We start from the raw sequence: 19,860 nt of genomic DNA on the forward strand, positions 1-19,860 counted from the left end.
TTAACTGAGAGTTTGGATCAGACATTCCACCCTGAGCCTGCCTCACTGTCTGCTCACTCTGCAGTTGACCATTAAGATTATTGCTGCGCGGTAACCACAAAGTGGGTGGCCGGGCGGCATCCTTTTTTCCAACATTGTCTTTTGTGCATGTGCAGAAATGTTTGTTCGAATCGTCACTCCATTTTGACAGCTCCACGATCCCTCCACCAAGTACTGCAGCCCCTCTCGGCTGCCTTCGCTTCACCTCTCTTACTTGGAATACACGGGGGGGGGGAGTGCAGAATTACATGAGAGTAGCCCCACTGACTTCAGTATATTTACCCTTGTGTCAACCATGGGATGCTCTCAAACAGCAACGCTGAAGCGGAAACAGAAAAGAGGGGGTTAGGGGGGATTTGTCACTCAAAAACAACTACCTTGGGGGCTCCCGATCCAAAATGGCTACTTGGCTGCTTGCAAGTGGTGACTGAAAACGCCGGGGCGATTATGCGCATATGCACAGATCGCTAAGAAATAAAAATGGGGCAAAGATGGAACAGAATGGAAGGTTCATAAAGACCGGAACTTTTCCTGGTGCCTGATAACTCTGATTTGAAGGTAGCTCAGAACGGGGATTTTGGACTGGGAAACAGGAGGCAGATATCGCTGTCTGATTGTGCTCTTTCAATCCAGAAGGGAACCGCAAGGACATTGGCCCAAATGGTCCATCTGACCGCATTCTGGGTGTCTGATTAGGGCAGGCTGCTGAATTCTGGAATATTTGGCTGGAAATTCATTAAAACTGCTGAAAGCAGAAAGGGGAGTAAAGAAAGGAAACAAGAATACCTTTTTTTTTTACTTCTTATTAGTTTTTCAATAAAAAATCCCTATAAATGCTAGTGTAATGCCTCCTGAACGGTAGATTGTTTTGGGTGTCTGGCAACGAAGCTGCTGACTTTACAGTGCTACTGGATCATCAGATTAAAGCATCAGTTACATCTATATGTTTTTACTAAGAGCAGTGTGCAATACCAACAATACTGTCTCTTTCTACAAATATTTAGAGATAAAATGTTCACGTCATCTCTATAAAGGTAGACTCTGAACAGTTATAGCTTAAGCAAGGAGTCTCTGATCCTGCAACATTCCTGGCAGTAGCGAAAGATAATGAAGAAGTAAAAGTTGCTTTTCAGCTTCTGCACAGATGCTTGAACAGCTGGCCTATTTAAAAGATCAAGACCTCCTTGATTTATGATTAATGACGGCTGACCAGATCGGCTGAATTACGGAACATATAAAGGCAAATCAGCAAGAAGGTGGCCCTCGGGGCTTCAAGCAGACCTTGTAGGCCAGACACAAGCCAGTCATCTGGTTCCAAATTGAAAACACTAACTTCAAAAAGTGCTAACATTCCAGCTGGATGGAGCACAATTGCAGACTATAAAATATTAGTGCTCTTGCTCTGATTTGGAAAAGTGTTAGTTCGGCAGTCTAGCCTGTTCTTAATCAGAGTGACCTATTTACAAATTCTAACAGAACAGAAATAGATTAATTGGATTACACAAGCCATTGTAATCATGTACAAAGCATCATTTTGGGATTTTAATAGGTTTTCCCGCTGATTCTCCTCTTTTCAGATTTTGAAGCTGTATTACACTGTTACACAACTAGTCAGCAAGCCAGTGTAGACAATGGTCGATTCATAGGATTGATAAGCAGTCCTTATGTAGATTATTTCAATCAGTTGACAGTGAATAAAGTTTTGCTGCTGCTCTGCTCTTTTTCAAAGGGCTACTCTTTGTTGGGCATTACAAATTGAAAACACTCAGTATATCTGGGGTTAAATGTTTGTTGATGTTACTCACAGGAAGTCACATGTTTCTCATGTAACCAATGTTCTTTAGCTGTAGGAAGCCCGGGAATTTTCTCCCTGATCTAGGGATTTGATTGGGACTAAAGTGTCAAGGTGTATTACCATTTTATGGCTTCTCTTCCCGTCTTTCTTTGGTGTTCTCAAGAAGAAGAAGAGTAGCCATAATCTCTTCTCTTCTAGTTTTGTCTTTGTAGTGTAAGGATGTAGTCGATTTAGCTCTGTTGTTATTTTCATCCCAGTTACCCTCCCCATGCTAGAATTTAGTAAAAACTTTATGTTTTAATCACACATGGACTCTCAGTCTGAATTATTTTACTCTGGCTCTGCTGGACTATATTATCTCAGCTAAATACCAGTTTTTCAACATCTCACTATCACCCAACACTCTTTGTAGAAATGTTTCAGAGGGCAGCCATGCTGGTCTGCAGTAGAACAGCTAGATTCATGTCCAGGAGCACCTAGAGTTGCCAGCCTCCAGGTGGGGCCTGGGGATCTCCCGCTTTCACAACTGATCTCCAGCTGACAGAGCTCCGCTCCCCTGGAGAAAATGGCTGCTTTGAAGGGTGGACTCTATGGCATTGTGCCATGCTGAGGCCCCTCCCTTCCCCAAACCCCGCCCTCTCCTGGATCCACCCCCAAAGTCCCCAGGTATTTTCCAACCCAGACCTGGCAACCCTAAAAGCACCTTAGAGACCAACAAGATTTGGGGAGGTATAACCTTTTGAGAATCAAAGCTCCCTTCATCTTACCTGTTCTTTCCGGGGGATGGAGATGAACTTTAATAGATTTTTTTTTTACAAAAATATTTGTTTCAGAAGCTATTCTTCTGGCATCAGTACACCATGTGATTTTAAAATGGCAAGAAGGGACATTTATGGCATTAGCAGACATGGATTACTCCCTTCAGTCAAATGAAGCTCAGGGCAGCACTGGTCAGGGTAGGAAAGGTTCCAGAAAAGGGGGAAAGGCTGCAGGGTAGCTACTTAAACAAAGCTACGCCCCTCCCAAGCAGGCATTTCCAAGGTGTCACTGATGAGACCTGCTGCCTTGCCTTGTGCAGTTTTCAATTCTGGTAGAGTAAGAAATAGGGTTGTGGGTTGTTGTGTTTCTGAAGAGTGTGTTTGTGTACAATTTGGGATTTGTGTGCATTAGGAACTGGAGTGGTTTCATTAAAAGGGAGTTTGGTGTGCGCTTGGATGGCTGTGGGGTTGGGGTACTACAAGGTTTTCTTCTTGTAGGGTCATTCATCTCCCCATTTTCTTTATCCCGCCTTTCCCTTTAATATGCTTTCTTGTTCGTTTCCGTATAGATTTGCCCTTTGGGGGCAGAGTTGTCTTGTTTGGTATCATTTACAAGTCCTCCTGTTCACAATTTTAATATTCCTTTGCCCAGCTGTTGCACTTGTGGCAGATCTGTTCTAGTTTAGGTGGTAAGGCCTTTATTGTAGCTTGAAGTCTTATTTGAATTGTATTCATTAACTAGATTACTGTTTATTAGTCCAAGCTGTTATTGTTGCCACGCTGGGTTAGTGCAACTGCCAAGTGATTTAGCCAAGCAGATTTGGAGTTACAGTGCTTGTATGATAGTTGTTCCATAAGCAGATTTTGAAATAATACACCAAGTTTGTATTACACATTGTATTACACATTGAGTGTTTGTATTTGCAAGGAGTTTGCATTGCAAATTAAGCAATAAGCAGAGTTAGCATTGCATGGATTGGGGGCATTGTAAGAATTTTACTTTGCAAGTTAGTTAATAAGCAGTTGGTGGCATTGTAAGGAATTGGCAATTCAAAATAAGCAGACGTGGCATTTTTGGGGCATTGAAAGGCTTTTGCATTGCAAACTGGGCAATAGCGGAAGTTGTGGCATTGCAAGTGGTTGCATAGTAAGCACTGTTGCTGGTAGGCAAGGGTTTTGGTCTTGCAGTTAAAATGAGTTGCTCTGCTGACTCAAACTTTACAGTAATTAATAAGGGATACTAGATTATTATTTAATATTCTTGCCATTCTTTTGCAGCGTGAGGGGGTCAAGGTAACTAACAAAAAAAGGCAACTTGGAAGTACAGAAGTTTGGAAGCCCTAACCCTCCCCCCAAAGGTGCCCATTCCACTGTTCTCTGATGAGAAATACTCTAGTGTGTCTGCAAGTGTTGGCCAGAAGAGAAATGCCTGAGGAGCAGTACAGCAGCAACATTTACATGGCAAAGGGCAAGCAGGGCACCTTTGCCCACAAACGTAGCCAAGTATTAACTTAGCGCCTCCTTGTTTTCTGATTTGGTTGCCAGGGTGGTGTCTGCGGGAAGTCATCTGGTCTTTCTCAAGCCAGGATATTTTGCACTGCCAGACAACCGTTCCTGCAATTGTGCCTTCAGTTTCTGCAGTGATGGTGGGTGGCCTCAGTAATACAGGATCTGGCTGCTCAGTGCCTTCACAATGAAGAAGATCAGAGAGATGTGCCCACAGGTGGTCTTGGTGTGGACTGAACTTCTCCAGGGGAAGGTCTGCAAATGGAAGCCCATTGGAACAAAAAGGGCCAGGCACAACATTAACAGATCATTAGGTGAGGGTAGTTTCGCAGCTCTATTAGGATTATTAGGAAAGGGCTTGAGAATAGAACAGCTGATATTGTAATGCCCCTGTACAGATCTATGGTGTGGCCTCATTTGGAATACTGTGTACAGTTCTTGTTACCATATCTCAAAAAGGACACTGCAGAGCTGGAAAAGGAGGGCAACCAAGGAGGGAGACCAAGATGATTAGGGTATTGGAGCACCTTCCCCATGAGGAAAGGCTGAGGAGCCTGGGACTTTTCAGTTTAGAAAACAGACGACTAAAAGGGAATATGATAGAAGTTTATAAAATTATAGGTGGGGTGGAGAGAGTTAACAAGGAAACATTTTTCTTCCTCTCCCAAAACACTCATGGGCATCCAATGATGGACAGAAGGAAATACGTCTTTACCCAGAAAATGATTAAAATGCCGAATTCAGTACCAGAGGTTGTACAGGCATAAATGTAGAGGCATAGACAGCTTTAAAAGGCAATCAGACAGATTGATGGAGAATAGGTCTATCAATGGCTACTAGCCATGGTGACTAAAGGGAACCTCCACATTCAAAGGCAGTAAACCTCTGAATACCAGTGCCAGGAGTCAACATCTGTGCCTCTATGCCCTGTTGCTGGACCTCCAGAGGAACTGGTTGGCCACTGTGTGAGACAGGATGCTGGACTAGATGTATCACTGGTCTGATCCAGGAAGGTTCTTCTTATGTTCTTAAAATCCATATTAGCGGTGGGGTCGTTGTTTTTGTAATCCAGATACATTTTGCCAGTGGTACATGCATTCTGAGAATCATGCATCACTGTTTTTCTTATATAAACAGGCAAGACATGTTTGTAGGAAATATGGGATTTTTTGAATTTTTAGCTTGAAATCAGCTACCCCACCCACATAACACCTCACAAACTTTTATGTGCTTGACTTCACAAAATACTAAAACAAGAACAGATGTACCATCATTCATGCATTCCTAGCTGAGAACTAAATGGAGAATGCGCCAGAGTACTTTGCTTCATGTAAATCAGAAGTCATATTTCCTGCAGAGCAAGGAGTAGTACATGGAACATAACACGACAATCTAAATGTCAAAAGCCCCTTCATACATGACAAAAGAGAACCTCATATTCCTTCCATCTGGGAAGAGAGGACTTCTGTTTTCCCCCCTGCAGGAAAATGCATGTGGCCCATGAGTTACACACAATTCTTGTAGCCACGGCTTTTTTTGTAGAAAAAGCCCAGCAGGAACTCATTAGCATATAGGCCACACCCAACAGCATGAAAACATTAGCATATTAGGCCATGCCCCTGACAGAGCAGCTCATTAGCATATTAGGCCACACCCCCACATTACCAGAAATGTGGTCATCCAGCCACACCCACCTTTTGCTTCTTATTCTGTTTACCTTGTTTGTTGTCAAAACCCAGGGCTTTTTTTTGTAGCAGGAACCCTTTGCGTGTTAGGCCACACACTCCTAATATAGCCAATCCTAATGAGTTTCTGCTGTTGGATGTGGCCTATTATGCTAATGAGTTCCTGCTGGGCGTGGCCAACTTGGGAGCCAGCCGTAACTCCGTTCCTGTGCGTTCCTGCCCAAAAATAGCCCTGCTTGTAGCCCCCTTCACAAGCAGAATGAAGGTCTCTGTACTTTCAGATTTCCCTGCTCCCACTACAGCCAGTTTTGCTTCTCAGAGTCAGAGAACCACTGCTTGTCTGCATTGGGAAAAAGAATCTGTAAAAGTCTCTCCTTTGCCAGTGTAAGGCCAACAGAACAGCACATCTGTATCCAGGATTTGTTCCCTTTGCTTTCCCTTTTTTATTTCACGTGCAAAGCCTCCCCTCTGTTACCACACTCGCCCTCTCGTGTATTCCTAAAACGAAGGCAAAAAGACTATTTTTACACACTGAAAATTATACAATCAAAAGCTAAAACTTTATATCACTTTCAAAATGTTCAAACTTCATTTTTCAAATTGATTTCAGTAAACAGGCACTCAGGTGCCATAGTCTCAGTAGATTCAAGAACACAGTGCTCCGAGTCTAGCCTTAGCCTCAGCTTGCAAGCACAGATTTCCATCATGGTTAGCACCAGTAAAATGTAACATGAACACATGAAGCTGCCTTATACTCATTCAGAACACCGATCTATCAAGATCAACGTTCTGAATTAGTATAAGGCAGCTGACCTTGATAGGTCAGCAGCTCTCAAGGGTCGCAGGCAGAAATCTTTCACATCACCTACAACCTGACCTTTTTAACTGGGACCTTCTGCATGCAAAACAGATGCTGTATCACTCAGCTCCCAGAGCCCCTCTCTGTCAAGAGGCAGGGGATAGCTTTTAACAGAATGTTTTGGGCCCATCCCTTCCCCTGCCTAGATCTCGTCCAAATCTCACAATGCAAAACAATTCTATTGTACATCTGTACACTGTAAAAAGTGCCACAGACCTAGCACTATGCAAGTGCTTTGGGCTGCTGTTATGTATTTGCATTACCATGAAGACTTACATTGCCCTTTGTACCAGGCATGGGATTTCTACAGGTGTCCTGTCCCATATATGAATGGCTCTGCCCTACTTGTTGTTGTGAAAGGATAAAGTGAGCTCATAGAATAACATACACACAGACGTGTGTGGAAAAGGTCAATAAAATCCTAAAGTGGGATTTCTCCAGGAAAGGGAGACTTGGGTTACAAGATGATCAGTTCTCACCATTTGGCCAAAGCTGTCAAAACTGTTGGCAGAGTTTAAATATTTACAAGGAAGTGGAGCGCTGACTGTTTAGAGAAAAATAAGTAGGTTTATTAAAGAAGAATAAACTGTTATAGAACATAGAAGAAAGTAGGGTTGCCATCGCCCAGGTCCTGGTGGGGGGTTCCCCAGTTTTGGTAGGCCGGCTAGAGAAGCAAAAGGGGGAGGATCTTCAAAAGCCTCCCCTTCCCCAGAAGGGGTTTAAAGTGCTGGGGAAGGGGAGGGGAGGATTTTGAAGATGCCTCCCCCCTTTTGCTTCCCCTTCTGACATCACTTCCGGTGATGTCAGGGGGCGTGGAATATGCTAATAGCTTATTAGGTATGCTAATGAGCTCCTTCAGCTCTTTTTCTACGAAATGACCCCTGCAGATAGTTCTAATGAAACCACCTTTAAGGTGGCCAAATTTTGCATCTCTGTATGCTCAGCAAGGAAGCAGCCAGTGAAGTCATTTAATTAATTATGCCTGCCCTATTGAAATCAGCCTAATATATGGCTTTGCAATTGTATTGTATGTAGGTGTGCTAATGACTCTCTGTGTTAATCTTTGCTGATCTATGATTCTAATAAATACAGACTGATTGACTGGATAGAAATGTTGAGGATATTGGCTTCCGGTCTGGCTCCCGCGAATGGCGGACGCATCCTCGGGTCACTCCCGAGGTCGTCTCGCCCGCCCGCGGTGGAGGAGGGAATCCGCGCGAGCGGAGACCCGAACGAGCCCCTCAGAGAGAGAGGGGCTTGGATCCGGGGCGCATTAGGGCGCACTAGGGGGGAGCCTCTTTCTCGGCCAAGCGGTCGGGGATTGAGACTCTTGCCATGCCCTGCCCCAATGGACCTTGCTGCGTAAGCGACCCCGCACGGGGTTTAGCGGAGCCACCAGACGTCACCGAGTGATAAAGCGAACAACCGATGAAATGAAAAAAGAAAAGATCGGCTAAACTGTGAGTTGTCAAATGCGGAGAAAAAGAATTAAGAGTGTTCCCCCCCCAGCGGAAAAAGCGAGGAGGCGAACCCTCTAACTTCGTAAGCGAGAAAACAAAGGGGGGGGGGAATAGACTGTGCGAATAGTGGTGATTTCTCTTCATGCATGTGGAGTAAAGCGAGAAAAAATTCTGTTTCTTTGGAGTGCGTTTTAAGAACTTTATTAAAAGTAAACAAAAATAACAAGATGTCGGAGCTGGGCTAAAAGACAAGCGGAGAAGAAGGGAGGAACTTCCGTTCTGGGCATTTGCTTTTTCGTGAGAGCCGGCTGATTAATGTTTGGACTGTTTATTGCTGCGACTCTGACGGGGGAACTGTGAGGGAAGTTGAACTGTGACAGCGAGAAAGTGCCTGGCAAGCGCTTTTAAAAGTCAACAGTTGCGGAGGAAGATCCAGCAAAGAGAATGGGAGCGTTTAAAAGCGAAACCGGAATTAAATAAAAAGAAAAAACCATTCTCAAAGCTAGAGATCTTTTGAAAAGGCATGAAAGAGTGAAGATTTACAGCATATAAACTGAAAGCGTTAACAGCGACCCGAAGGAGGATTGGAAAAGCCGGAGAGAGGGAAACAGAAGAAGCTCCTCCAGGAAATTGGAAACTTTAAAAAAAGCCAGCACGCGAAGGAACGGTTCTGAATACGCCATGAGGAAACTTTAATAACAGAGCATCAGAAGAACACTACTAATACATTAACATAGATAACACCTTTAACCGGTTTGAAGAAAGAAGTTTGACTGCACACAGAAGAAGCCTAAGAAGATAATTTGGACATTACTAACAGATTAATTTACAAGTTAATATATCACTCACGTTTCTCTTTCTCCCACTATATACCCTCCCCATTTTTCTACTTAAGCGAAATGCCTCTCCTTTTTAGGAGAGTTAATAAAGCCTTTAAAAAAAAAAGAAATGTTGAGGATATTGTGTAAGTATGTGATTAGCTAGCCATGTATTCTTTGATTCTTTTCTCAGGAGTCTACCAGTAACTCTCTATGTCAGGGGTGTCAAACATGGGGCCCGGGGGCCGGGTCAGGCCCTCGGAGGGCTGCAATTCGGCTGGCAAGGCCCTGGCTGTTTCCTGCTTCCTTTTCCAGTTCTGCTGCTGCTACATCACAGCTTACTTTACCAGACTCTCTCAGTCGCACAGGAGAGGTAGATAGGCAAGCCTCTCCTGTGCAATTGAGAGAGTCTGGTAAAGCACTGGCATTACATTTTTTATGTTTTATTTAAAGTTTTAAAAATCTTTAACTGTGTTTGTCTGTGTCCTTTATAAAGTTTGTATCTCCGCTCCCTGGCATTTCATTTGGCCCGGCACATGGCCCGGCCCAACAAGGTCTCATTTACGTCAGATCCGGCCTTCATAACAAATGAGTTTGACACCCCTGCTCTATGGATTATTTTGATGTCCCCCCCCCCCAGGATTTATAGTTAGTTGTTAAAGATTCATTTTTATTTACAATCCATGAGTTTGAACTGACTGCACAGAATCTCACCCACATTCTGGTCAGGCTGCTTTGTTCTACAATGACCAAGCTCTGCCAGTTCTGAATAGGAACACTGACAGAGGGGGGAGAAAGAATGAACAGAGAGGAGGGAACTCTCACTTTTCATCCCAGTAGTGGACCCAGGGGCAACTATAAGGTAAGGCTTCCTGGGACTGAAGTTACGATGTCAAATATGACAAATATTATAGCCAACAACTCTACAAAGAGCATGTAATGGAATGTTTGCAGCAGGAAGGACAGTGAGTACCACTTTATGTTAAAAATATGACATTAGCTATTTAAAACACTTGAAATAGTCATCTGCCAATTTAAATGCTGATTTCAGCTTCTAAGCAGTATAATAAAACATTAAATAGCTTAATAATTATCACTTCACTGAGATCCATGAGGCATTTGGAGATACGTAGAAAGTTCCATTTTCTGCTCGTGCCCAAGTTAATAATTCGTCTACTTCTGCAAAGTGAAGGGAGTTTTTGACTTGATGCTGAGAACACAGCTAGGCCTGGAGTCCAGACCCTTGTAAAAACCTCCTTTTCTTGCCAGTGCTGAAAAGTTAATTGGATATTAGCTGCAATAGGACATTAATGGTGGGAATGCGCCCAACTGTGGAAAGCAGAAAATAACCTTTTTTATTGTAAAGGAGAAATTATAATTAAGTTACAGGAAATGAGGCACACTAATTTGTACTTGCTAACATCTGTGTGATAACTTACTTCAAAACGTCTGCTATCTGTTAACACCAAAATATTCTTAGTGGTCTGCTAGACAGAAACCCACTATCTTCGTTTCAATATTGCAGTTCCACATGTCCCTCTCAAATTTTTCCAGTTGTTAAAAGAGCCCAAATCTCTCAAGACTTGTTATACTCTTCTTGGGACCTGAGACCACTCTGGTTGCTTTTTCTCCATGATTTCCCATGACTGTTGATGGGGATGGGAGTGGGGTGAGGCTTAGATCTACACACAAGATTTACCCTTCCCTCTGCAGCAGTTGACCTGGGAAAGAGAAACCCATGGGCCAAATCTTCTTGTGACATTCTTGTTTTCAGATTTGTCCAAGGGCATTCCCCACTCAGCTTCTCAAAAAGAAACCTGACGAGGTCATATAGGAAATCTCACGTTTGTGGAATGCCTGATCTGGTTCTCATCTCAGGGTACTTAGGTCATCCTTGCTCCCTTTCTCTCCATTCCATCACTGATGGCAGTTAAAATGTTCAATCTGGGTATGAACCCCCACAGATGTTCTCTTGGTGACTTTGGGCCAGTTGCATATTCTCAGCCAAACCTATTTCACAGACTGTTTTGGGGAGGATAACAGAAGTGGGGATACTGTATGCCACTTTGGGTCCCCACCAGGAGAAAACCAAGGTAAAAATATCTAAATAAATCAAATCGAACAGAATTGCCTTCTGCTCATATAAGCATAAATTTGGATTCAAGAAATCCAAAAAGATTTGGAAAAATGGAAAAACCTGCAAATATCTTTGATGGGCAGAATAGCCACAATAAAGATGAACATTTTACCAAGATTGATATTTTCATTTCAAACAATTCCAGTTTTCCAAAACCAGCAATACTTCAAAGATCTTGACACAATGATGACAAATTCATATGGTAGAACAAGAAGCCAAGAATAAAAATAAAGGCCTTACAAGATGCAAAAGAAAGAGCTGGATTTGGCTTATCTGACTGGCTCCTATATTACAGAGCAAGAACTCTGATCTGGCTAAAAGAATGGATTACACTAGAAAATACCAGATTATTAATTTTAGAAGGACATAAACTATTATTGGGTTGGCACGCATTCTTGTAGTATGGAAAATCAGATGGACATAAATATTTTAAGCCGCATATTATTAGGAAAACTTTATTGAAAGTATGGGAAAATGTAAAAAAAGAATATTTTACACCAAGACGCCCAAAAGGGTTTCACCAGTCGAAGCTTTCACAAACACTAATTTACTTCAAAAAATATGTTGCTGAGATATGAAGACCTCCTGGATAATAAAAATGAACTAAAATCAACAGAAAAACTTAAAGAACAGGAAATCAATCTAAGTTGGTGGGATAGAGTACAAACAGAGTCTAGATTTGCTAAAGATAAACCGGGGGGTCGTTATACAAATATAATGGAAATGGATAAGGTACTATTGCATGCCGATGACAAACTGATTAAAAATATATATATAATAATGTTAGAAGATAAAACACAAGATGAAATAGTTAAAATTGTATGGTTAAGTGGGCACAAAGTTTGGGCCACAATATTGACCTAGATCAATGGTTACGTGTATGGAAAACAAACATAAAGATTACAAAAGCAACTGCATATAAAGAAAATATTTATAAAATGTTTTATAGATGGTATATTACTCAGGGCTTTTTTTGTAGAAAAAGCCCAGCAGGAACTCATTAGCATAACAGGCCACACCCAACAGCAGAAACTCATTAGCATAGTAGGCCACACCCCTGACAACACAGCACATTAGCATATTAGGCCACACCCCCATGCCACCAGAAGTGTGGTCATCCAGCCACGCCCACCTTTTGCTTCTTATTCTGTTTACCTTGTTTGTTGTCAAAACCCAGGGCTTTTTTGTAGCAGGAACTCCTTTGCATGTTAGGCCACATACCCCTAATGTAGCCAATCCTAATGAGTTTCTGCTTTTGGGTGTGGCCTATTATGCTAATGAGTTCCTGCTGGGCGTGGCCAACTCAGGAGCCAGCCGGAACTCCGTTTCTGTGTGTTCCTGCCCAAAAATAACCCATAAACTAGCTAAATTTTACTCTAACCTACCTAATGATTGTTGGAAGTGTAAAGAAATGTTGGTACTTTTTTCATATGTGGTGGACTTGTGATAAAGTTAAAAAGTATTGGTCTTGGATACATGAATTGTTACAAAAAGTGTTTTAAAATACTGTACCTTATACACCAGAATTTTTTAATTGAATACCAGAGAATTGTTTTTTAAAAAAAGACTTTTATCTTATTATACATGTAGTAACAGCAGCAAGAATATTATATGTAGAGTACTGGAGGAGAAATGAAATTCCCTCAGAGGAAGAAATTATAACTAAAATATTGGAAACAGCAGAGATGGACAACTTCACCTCAATCCTGAGAGGACACAACAAAGAAGATTTTGAAGATACATGGTCAAGATCTTATAAGTGGACTGAAGAGTACAAGACATAAAACCTTCGGACACCTAAATTAATTAAAAGGAAATGAAAGCTATATACTTAATTATAAGCAAAAGGTATACAAATAAACTATAAGGTAGGGGGAAAAAGTAATGATTATATTCGGATATTGTATGAGATCATCAACTAGATCAAAACGATGTAAAGAGAATTCCCTGTATGTGTATTTTTGTGTGCTTGTTTTTGTTTGTCTGAAAATAAAAATGTTCTTAAAAAAAAAGTTGGATTCAGCCTACAGTCCCAATCCCATCTTCCTATAGCACTGTTGTGGACAAAATGAAGTAAGCCTCAAGACAAAATTATATTGGAACCAAAGGTAATTGTAAGGAGAACTGCCAGGGCAGGGTACAAAATGCACACCAGAGGTCACCAGTTTGGTGTAGTGGTTAAGTGCGCAGACTCTAATCTGGGAGAACCGGGTTTGATTCCCCACTCCTCCACTTGCACCTGCTGATGTGACCTTGGGTCAGTCACAAGCTCTGGCACAGCTGTTCTTGAAAAAGATCAGTTTGTGTGAGAATTCTCTCAGCCCCACCCACCTCACAGGGTGTCTGTTGTGGGGAGGGGAAGGGAAAGGAGTTTGTAAGCCACTCTGAGACTCCCTTGGGTAGTGAAGGGCAGGGTATAAATCCAATCTCTTCTTCTTCTATTAGCAGATTAATATTAAATTATTTTGTATTTTCTTTTCAAAAGGGAATCAGTAGGTATATTCTTGGAAGCACTGATGAAAAATTTGGATTCAGCCCACAGTCCCAATCCCATCTTCCTATAGCACTGTTGTGGACAAAATGGAGTAAGCCTCAAGACAAAGGGCGATTTCTCACTAGAGCTGCCTCGCAGCGCAGCGCCATTTGCCCCAACAAAAACCCGGATCACGAAACTGTGGAGGAAATCGGGCGAAGCCCCGAGTCAAAATGCAGCCCCGGAGTTTCGGGTGTGAAATTGACATGTTTGTGTCGGGGCAAACGGCGCTGTGCTGTGAGGCAGCTCTAGTGAGAAATCACCCAAAATTATATTGGAACCAAAGGTAATTGTAAGGAGAAGTGCCAGGGCAGGGTACAAAATGCACACCAGAGGTCATGTAATATATTAGCAGATTAATATTAAATTATTTTGTATTTTCTTTTCAAAATGGAATCAGTAGATGTATTCTGGGAAGCACTGATGAAAGCCAGGTATCCGTTTGCATTGCCCTTTTGCAGCTTCTTGTTGCATGATGCAGCCCCACATCACCGTCAGCCACTGAACACAGCTAGTGAGGAAGGAAAAACCCAGAGATGCTGCTGATTGAAGAGATAAAGGACTTTTCAGCACGATGGTTTTGAGACAGAGCTCCGTCTCAGCAGTACTTTCAGAAGGTGTACCGAGCAGAACTTGTCATTTCAGCAGCAGCATTTGTAAAGGCTGCAGCCTTTATGTTACCTTATCCCAGATGTTGCCAATCATTCCACATACTGGGGCAAGGTCCAGAAATAGCTCCTGTGGTATACTTTTAATATCACTTTTCTCCCAAAAGTTTGTTTCTAAAAGGTGTGCTTCAGGTTCTGGGGAGCAGAAAAGTAAGAACTTGTTGTGGGCACTAAAGTAGCAAATTGTGAGATTGGCTGTAAAACTGGAACTCCTACAATAGAATTTTGAAAGACTATGACTGATACAAAAATGGCAATCCAATGGAACAAAGGACTGAAGAAGGTTCCCTGCAAGTGGTCAGGCAGACCTCTGAGGATATCAGAATTCATTGAGTCCTACGTAACATATTAAGGTAACCTCTCCAATTAGCAGAGAGGTAAACTGATCTCTGGCCCTAAATATGGGGCTTGGGTTTTCGTTTTGTTTTTAGTTCCTGAACCATTAGCAAACAATGGCAATCACATATTCAGTCTTTTCTTGAAAAACACAAGAACTAGAAACTTGACTTTTCCCTGGAAAATAAATATAGACTTTCACTATTCAAAGGAATACTTTCTTTAGAGCTCTGGAGGAGTTATCCCATAAACCATTGCAAGCTTTGTAAAGGAACTTGCAGAAGTTAGTACTTTAAAGGGAAAACGACGGACACATGCAGCTAGATAGTTCCTGTCCTTTCAGGTGGTTTGGAATCAAGGTTCTGTGGCCAGCCAATCTGAGAGATTTCTTCCCTGGGAGCATAATACAAACATCCTAATGACCACAAGATCATGGGGTAAACCCGCATAGGGCTGTTGAGGGGGATTCCTGGTGGTGACAAATGCATGTGATAAGTCTTCTAAATGAACCATGTTACATGAAAATATAAATGTCCCTGTGATGCTTGCATTATATAGATTCAGCCTAACAGTACAATCATATCTAAAGTAAGCCCCAGTGAATACAGTGTGATTTCATGTTGAGTAAAGATACAAAGGATCATGCTGTAAGGATACAATCCTATACATAACATACTTGGGAATCAACTCAGTGAGACTTATTGCTAAGTAACCATGCGTAGATTCAAACTGCATATGTTTCTTGGGTATTTAAGATAGAAAGTGACATGAAAAAAAGCACAAATTTTACAAAATATTAATGAGATTGTATTTGTTATTAATAGTTTTAGTACAATCTGATCTTCTCGATCCTATATGATTAGGTAGTTCCAACCACAATCTAATGCACACTTACATGTGAGTAAGTAATGGATTTCAGGAAGATTTCTCAGTAAAGTTGCAGAGAAATCAGGCTATAAGGTTTAGCTGAACTCCACACGAAATAAGGACACATGTTAAAGTATTTTTCCCTGATCATAGAAATGTGACCTTATAAAGAGTTAACACTACAGAGCTGCCTTGCATCATGCGTACACTATAGAAAAACCAACATCTACAAAAACGTATGATGCAATTTTATACAATGCATTGCCTGCTGAGAAGTTATCAACTAACCAGGGTTACTGGTAACCCAACATTCAAATATCAATTTCTCACCTGAAAGGTTCCTGCGTGGTCTTCTTCTTTGTCTCCCTCTTTGCCCTCTTTTAAAGCAATTAGGGTGAATCCACGAAAGTAGGCTGGAGTGGCAGCAGAAAGAGTGACTGGGGAGAGAAAGGCAGAAAAATATGAACTTCAGTGTGAACTGCTGACAAGTGTTTTGCTTCTTTTGCTTACTGAGCTAACCTTTTGTTAATTAAAATAAAGTCAATTGTATATTTAGCAGAGAAAAAGGCCTATTTTGGTGCTTGGGATTGTGGTGCAAAACTGTGCTCCAATCAATGTTCCCTCTGAGTTGTGCATGTGAGCAGCCGCTCATTAACAAAGGAAGCCCTGCTCAACAGCAATCTGGAGCCGCGCAGGGTCTTGTACTGCCCATTGCCCATTTTAAGATTACAGCAGTTATATTCTGGTAAGGATGTGAACTGCTCCACTCAGGGGGGTGGGAATTAGAGGGGACATTGGTTCCAATATAGCAGAGTTTGGAATATCTGCAGAGACAGGCTAGGTACTAACAATTATCTGCATTAATGACTGGAAACAATGAAAAACCATTGCTCTTGATCATATGGAGGCAACTGTACATGCATAGCTGCTTTTGGCACTGTCTCTATGTCTGTCTTTGTCCCTGTTTCTCTCTCTGTGTTCCTGTGTGTGTATGTCTCTGTCCCTCTGTCTGTCTGTCTCTGTACCTCTGTGTGTGTGTCTCTGTGTGTGTGTCTCTGTGTGTGTCTCTCTGCCCGTTTCTCTCTGTGTGTGTCTCTCTCTTGTTGGAAATATGTGTATGTTGCAAGGTCTAATTCAGTCATTATAGGGTTAATCTGTTTACCTTGTGTGCTATTGTTTAGACTGACCTGGAAGGGAAACCTGGCTCAGAGCCAATGAAAACAAAGCCCACAAAATCTAAGTGTGTTTATTCACAATAATTGGTTAATGTATGGTAATGTAATGAAGGTGATTTCCTTCTAGGGGTCAAGAAGAAGAAGAATCTCCATTAGTGTTGTTGTTGTGAGACCATGTAATCGGTCTTGTTCTGTGGTTGTAGAGCTGTAGCCTTAGGTTTGTTATTTTGTAGCTTTTCCTGTGTACCCTTCCCTTAGAAATAAAGATTTTTACACAGAAAGAAATGCCTCCTCTTCAGTGAAGCAAAGATCCATTGCAAACTCTGAATATCTAAGTCTCTCTCTGTGTTCCTCTCTCTCTCTCTGCGCCCCTTCCTCTCTCTGTCCCTCTCTGTGTGTTTCTCTCTCTCTCTGCCCCTCTCCCCTCCGTCCCTCTGTTCCTATGTGTGTGTGTCTCTCTCTATCTTTGTCTTTCTCTCTCTGTCTTTCTTAGCTGTCAAGGTCAGTATTGTTTCCAGGGTTTCATTGAAACTTTGCTGGTCTTAAAGGTGCCACTGGACTCAAACTTCGTTAGGCAGCCAGTATTATTTTCTCCTTCTGCCTTCCTGTGGTGTGAAATATTTGGACTTGATGGTGAAATGTAGACCTTTTTGTGTGGATTTAAGTGACTTTCTGTGGCTGGGGCCATGTGGTTGGAGTCTCAAGATGAGGCTGAATGAGGGCAATATGACTTAAGGTTCCAGGGAGGTGCAAAGTGCACAGCCCCAACGGTTTTGTCAGGCATTTTTTCTTACACAACAACAAAATTGTTGGTGGAAAGTGCCATCAAGTCACAGTTGACTGAGGGCAACCTCATAGTGATGTTCAGAGGTGGTTTGCCATTGCCTGCCTCTGTGTCACAACCCTGGGCTTCCTTGGTGGTCTCCCACCCAAGTACTAACCAGGGTTGACCCTGCTTAGCTTCAGAGGGTCTGACAAGATCGGGCTAGCCAGGGCCATCCAGGCCAGGGCAACAGCAGAATGCTGGCACATTAAAGTATCACTTAATTGGATGATCACTGCATTTCAAAGGGGGTCAGGTTAACGATGTCTTCAATGGGTCCTTTGTGTAAGTATCTAACAGTGCCATCCTAAGCATGTCTAGTCCCCTCCAAGTATCTAACAGTGCCGTCCTAAGCAGGTCTAGTCCCCATCTCCTCCATTGTTTTCTATGGTGGGGGAAAGTAACTTTTTTCCCCACCATAGAGAACAATAAAGGGGATGGGGCAACCTGTTTCGGGGCCTGTAGAATTGGACCCCCTGGTCCAAAGTTTTAGAAACATGGTGTATATCTTGGGGAGAGGCTCCAGCAGCTACCCTGCAAGTTTGGAGCCTCTCTCTCAAACCCCCTCTTCTCCAGCCCCCAGAATATACCCTATGTTTTCGCCATTGACTTCAATGGCCCATAGGATACAATGGGGCCGAAATTGACATTTGGCTGGCCTGGGCTGGTACTGCCGAAATTGACATGCGGGAGTCTTTCTTCCGGTTGAAATTGATTCTGCCCAATTGGGCCGAATCCAAATCAAGTCGCATTTTTTTTCCACAGACCTAGTCCTGGGTATCTTAAGTCTACTTAAAACCTGGTGGTTTGAAGGGAGCAGAAAGAGAAATGAGGATGTGTTCTTTAAGCCTGTTCTTATTGCACAAAGTACTGAAACACACTGTTGAATAGCTTTCAATTTCTGCTTCCTCCTGGGAAATCTTGGCGTCCCTTGAAAGCTTAGGAAGGGTTCCTTAGTGAGAAGAATAACAGGCAGAGTGCCATGGAAGGTGGCTTGTCCATGCTAGCTGAGGTATCTCTACCATTTCACAAAGTATTGCAATGTATCCCAGCAATATCTGTTTTTACCACTTTGTTTTTCTGTTTTTACCAACTGAGGACTTTGGGGGTTGAGCCAGAAGACTCTGGAGGTGGCGTCTCACAAGGATCACTTTATGATGTCAAGTCCTGTGATGTCACTTCCAGGTCAAAGGTCAGGTGATAGCACTTCCTAAACACCCCTTCCAATGACATCATATTCTGTACCAAAACCCACCCCTTCCTGTGATGTCACTTTTGGGCTGCTCCCCCAACCCTGCCTCTTCCTCCAAAGTTAGCTTGCGGTTTTCGAGCATCTGATATTTAGTCTATGTGGCTCTTACATGAAGCAAGTTTGGCCACCCCTGAACTATAGTATCCCTTTCTTGTTTCAGTGACTGTTAGTGTGTGTTTACATGTCAATCATTCCATCAATGCATACTATAAAGCATGTGAGTACATAACAAAATCCTTGTTTCCTTAATAAAGCACCCTTTCACTTCACAAACTTAATTTTTTCTAGAGTCAGCTCTCAAGAGATTTCAAAATGGCTCTGGTTTTTAAAAAAATCTGGCAAATTCATGGAACATGAAGTGGCAAAGCAGGAATACATATTAGATTGCCTAAATAGGAACGATGACTTCTTGTCCCATTTCAAAGACTAAGTGAATAATTTATCCTCATGTACTTCTGGCGCGCCCATGTAATTTGCAAAATAAAGTTGCTTTCTTCTTAAGAATTATTGGGAGTAAACATTCTGTTAACAGGCTCATAACTGCTGGCTGCCAGCAGTTCTGGCAGCTGAAGAAGTAGGCCACCACCTACAAACAATTGTACCTTATTAAAATTAGTCTCGCAAATGGTGCTGTTTAACTCAGATTTGAAAATAACTGTAACTGAAGACTAACACGGCTGTCCCAAATTTATGGAAAGAAAATGTGCCTTGTGGTGGGAAGCTGGCTCCAGTTTTAGTGAAGAAGTTACTGGTATTTCAGTGTTCTACCACTTTGTTCTCAGAAAATGGAGAAGAGCTGAAAAAATTGGTGGTGTAGGAGAGGCGTGCATAAAAACTGTTTTAGTCTTATTATATTTCACTCGTTTTCTCTTTATTCATTTTTATTATTAAACAAGTGACACCATGTAGCAGTAGGCACTAAGTTCTGAAGAAAACTTAGTATGAAGTATCAGCATACTCTTCTAGTGCATAAATGCTCCTCTTGAATTTCAAAACTCATCTCATTCAGAGACTTTCACAATGGTAACAGGCAGGGGTCATTTCCTGCAGGAGCGCACAGGAGCGGAGCTCTGGCAGTAAAGAGCCCAGGGGGTGGGCACATACAACAAGTCCCACCCCCTGCTCCCAGCAGCCCTCAATCAGAGCAAG

The 19,860-nt window shown here is 42.3% G+C and overlaps 1 protein-coding gene across 1 annotated transcript in view; it reads right to left on the reverse strand.

The window, feature by feature from the left end:
- Window positions 1-19,860, reverse strand: part of SPON1 (spondin 1) — a 470,884-nt gene that overhangs the window by 430,888 nt on the left and 20,136 nt on the right. The window contains exon 2 of the mRNA XM_015411716.1: window positions 15,792-15,898. Coding sequence (XP_015267202.1) covers window positions 15,792-15,898 — 107 coding nt within the window. The remainder of the gene's footprint in view (window positions 1-15,791; window positions 15,899-19,860) is intronic.

This window comes from Gekko japonicus, unplaced genomic scaffold (assembly GCF_001447785.1).
Source record: "Gekko japonicus isolate JY-2015 unplaced genomic scaffold, Gekko_japonicus_V1.1 scaffold156, whole genome shotgun sequence".
NCBI classification, from domain to species: Eukaryota; Metazoa; Chordata; class Lepidosauria; order Squamata; family Gekkonidae; genus Gekko; species Gekko japonicus.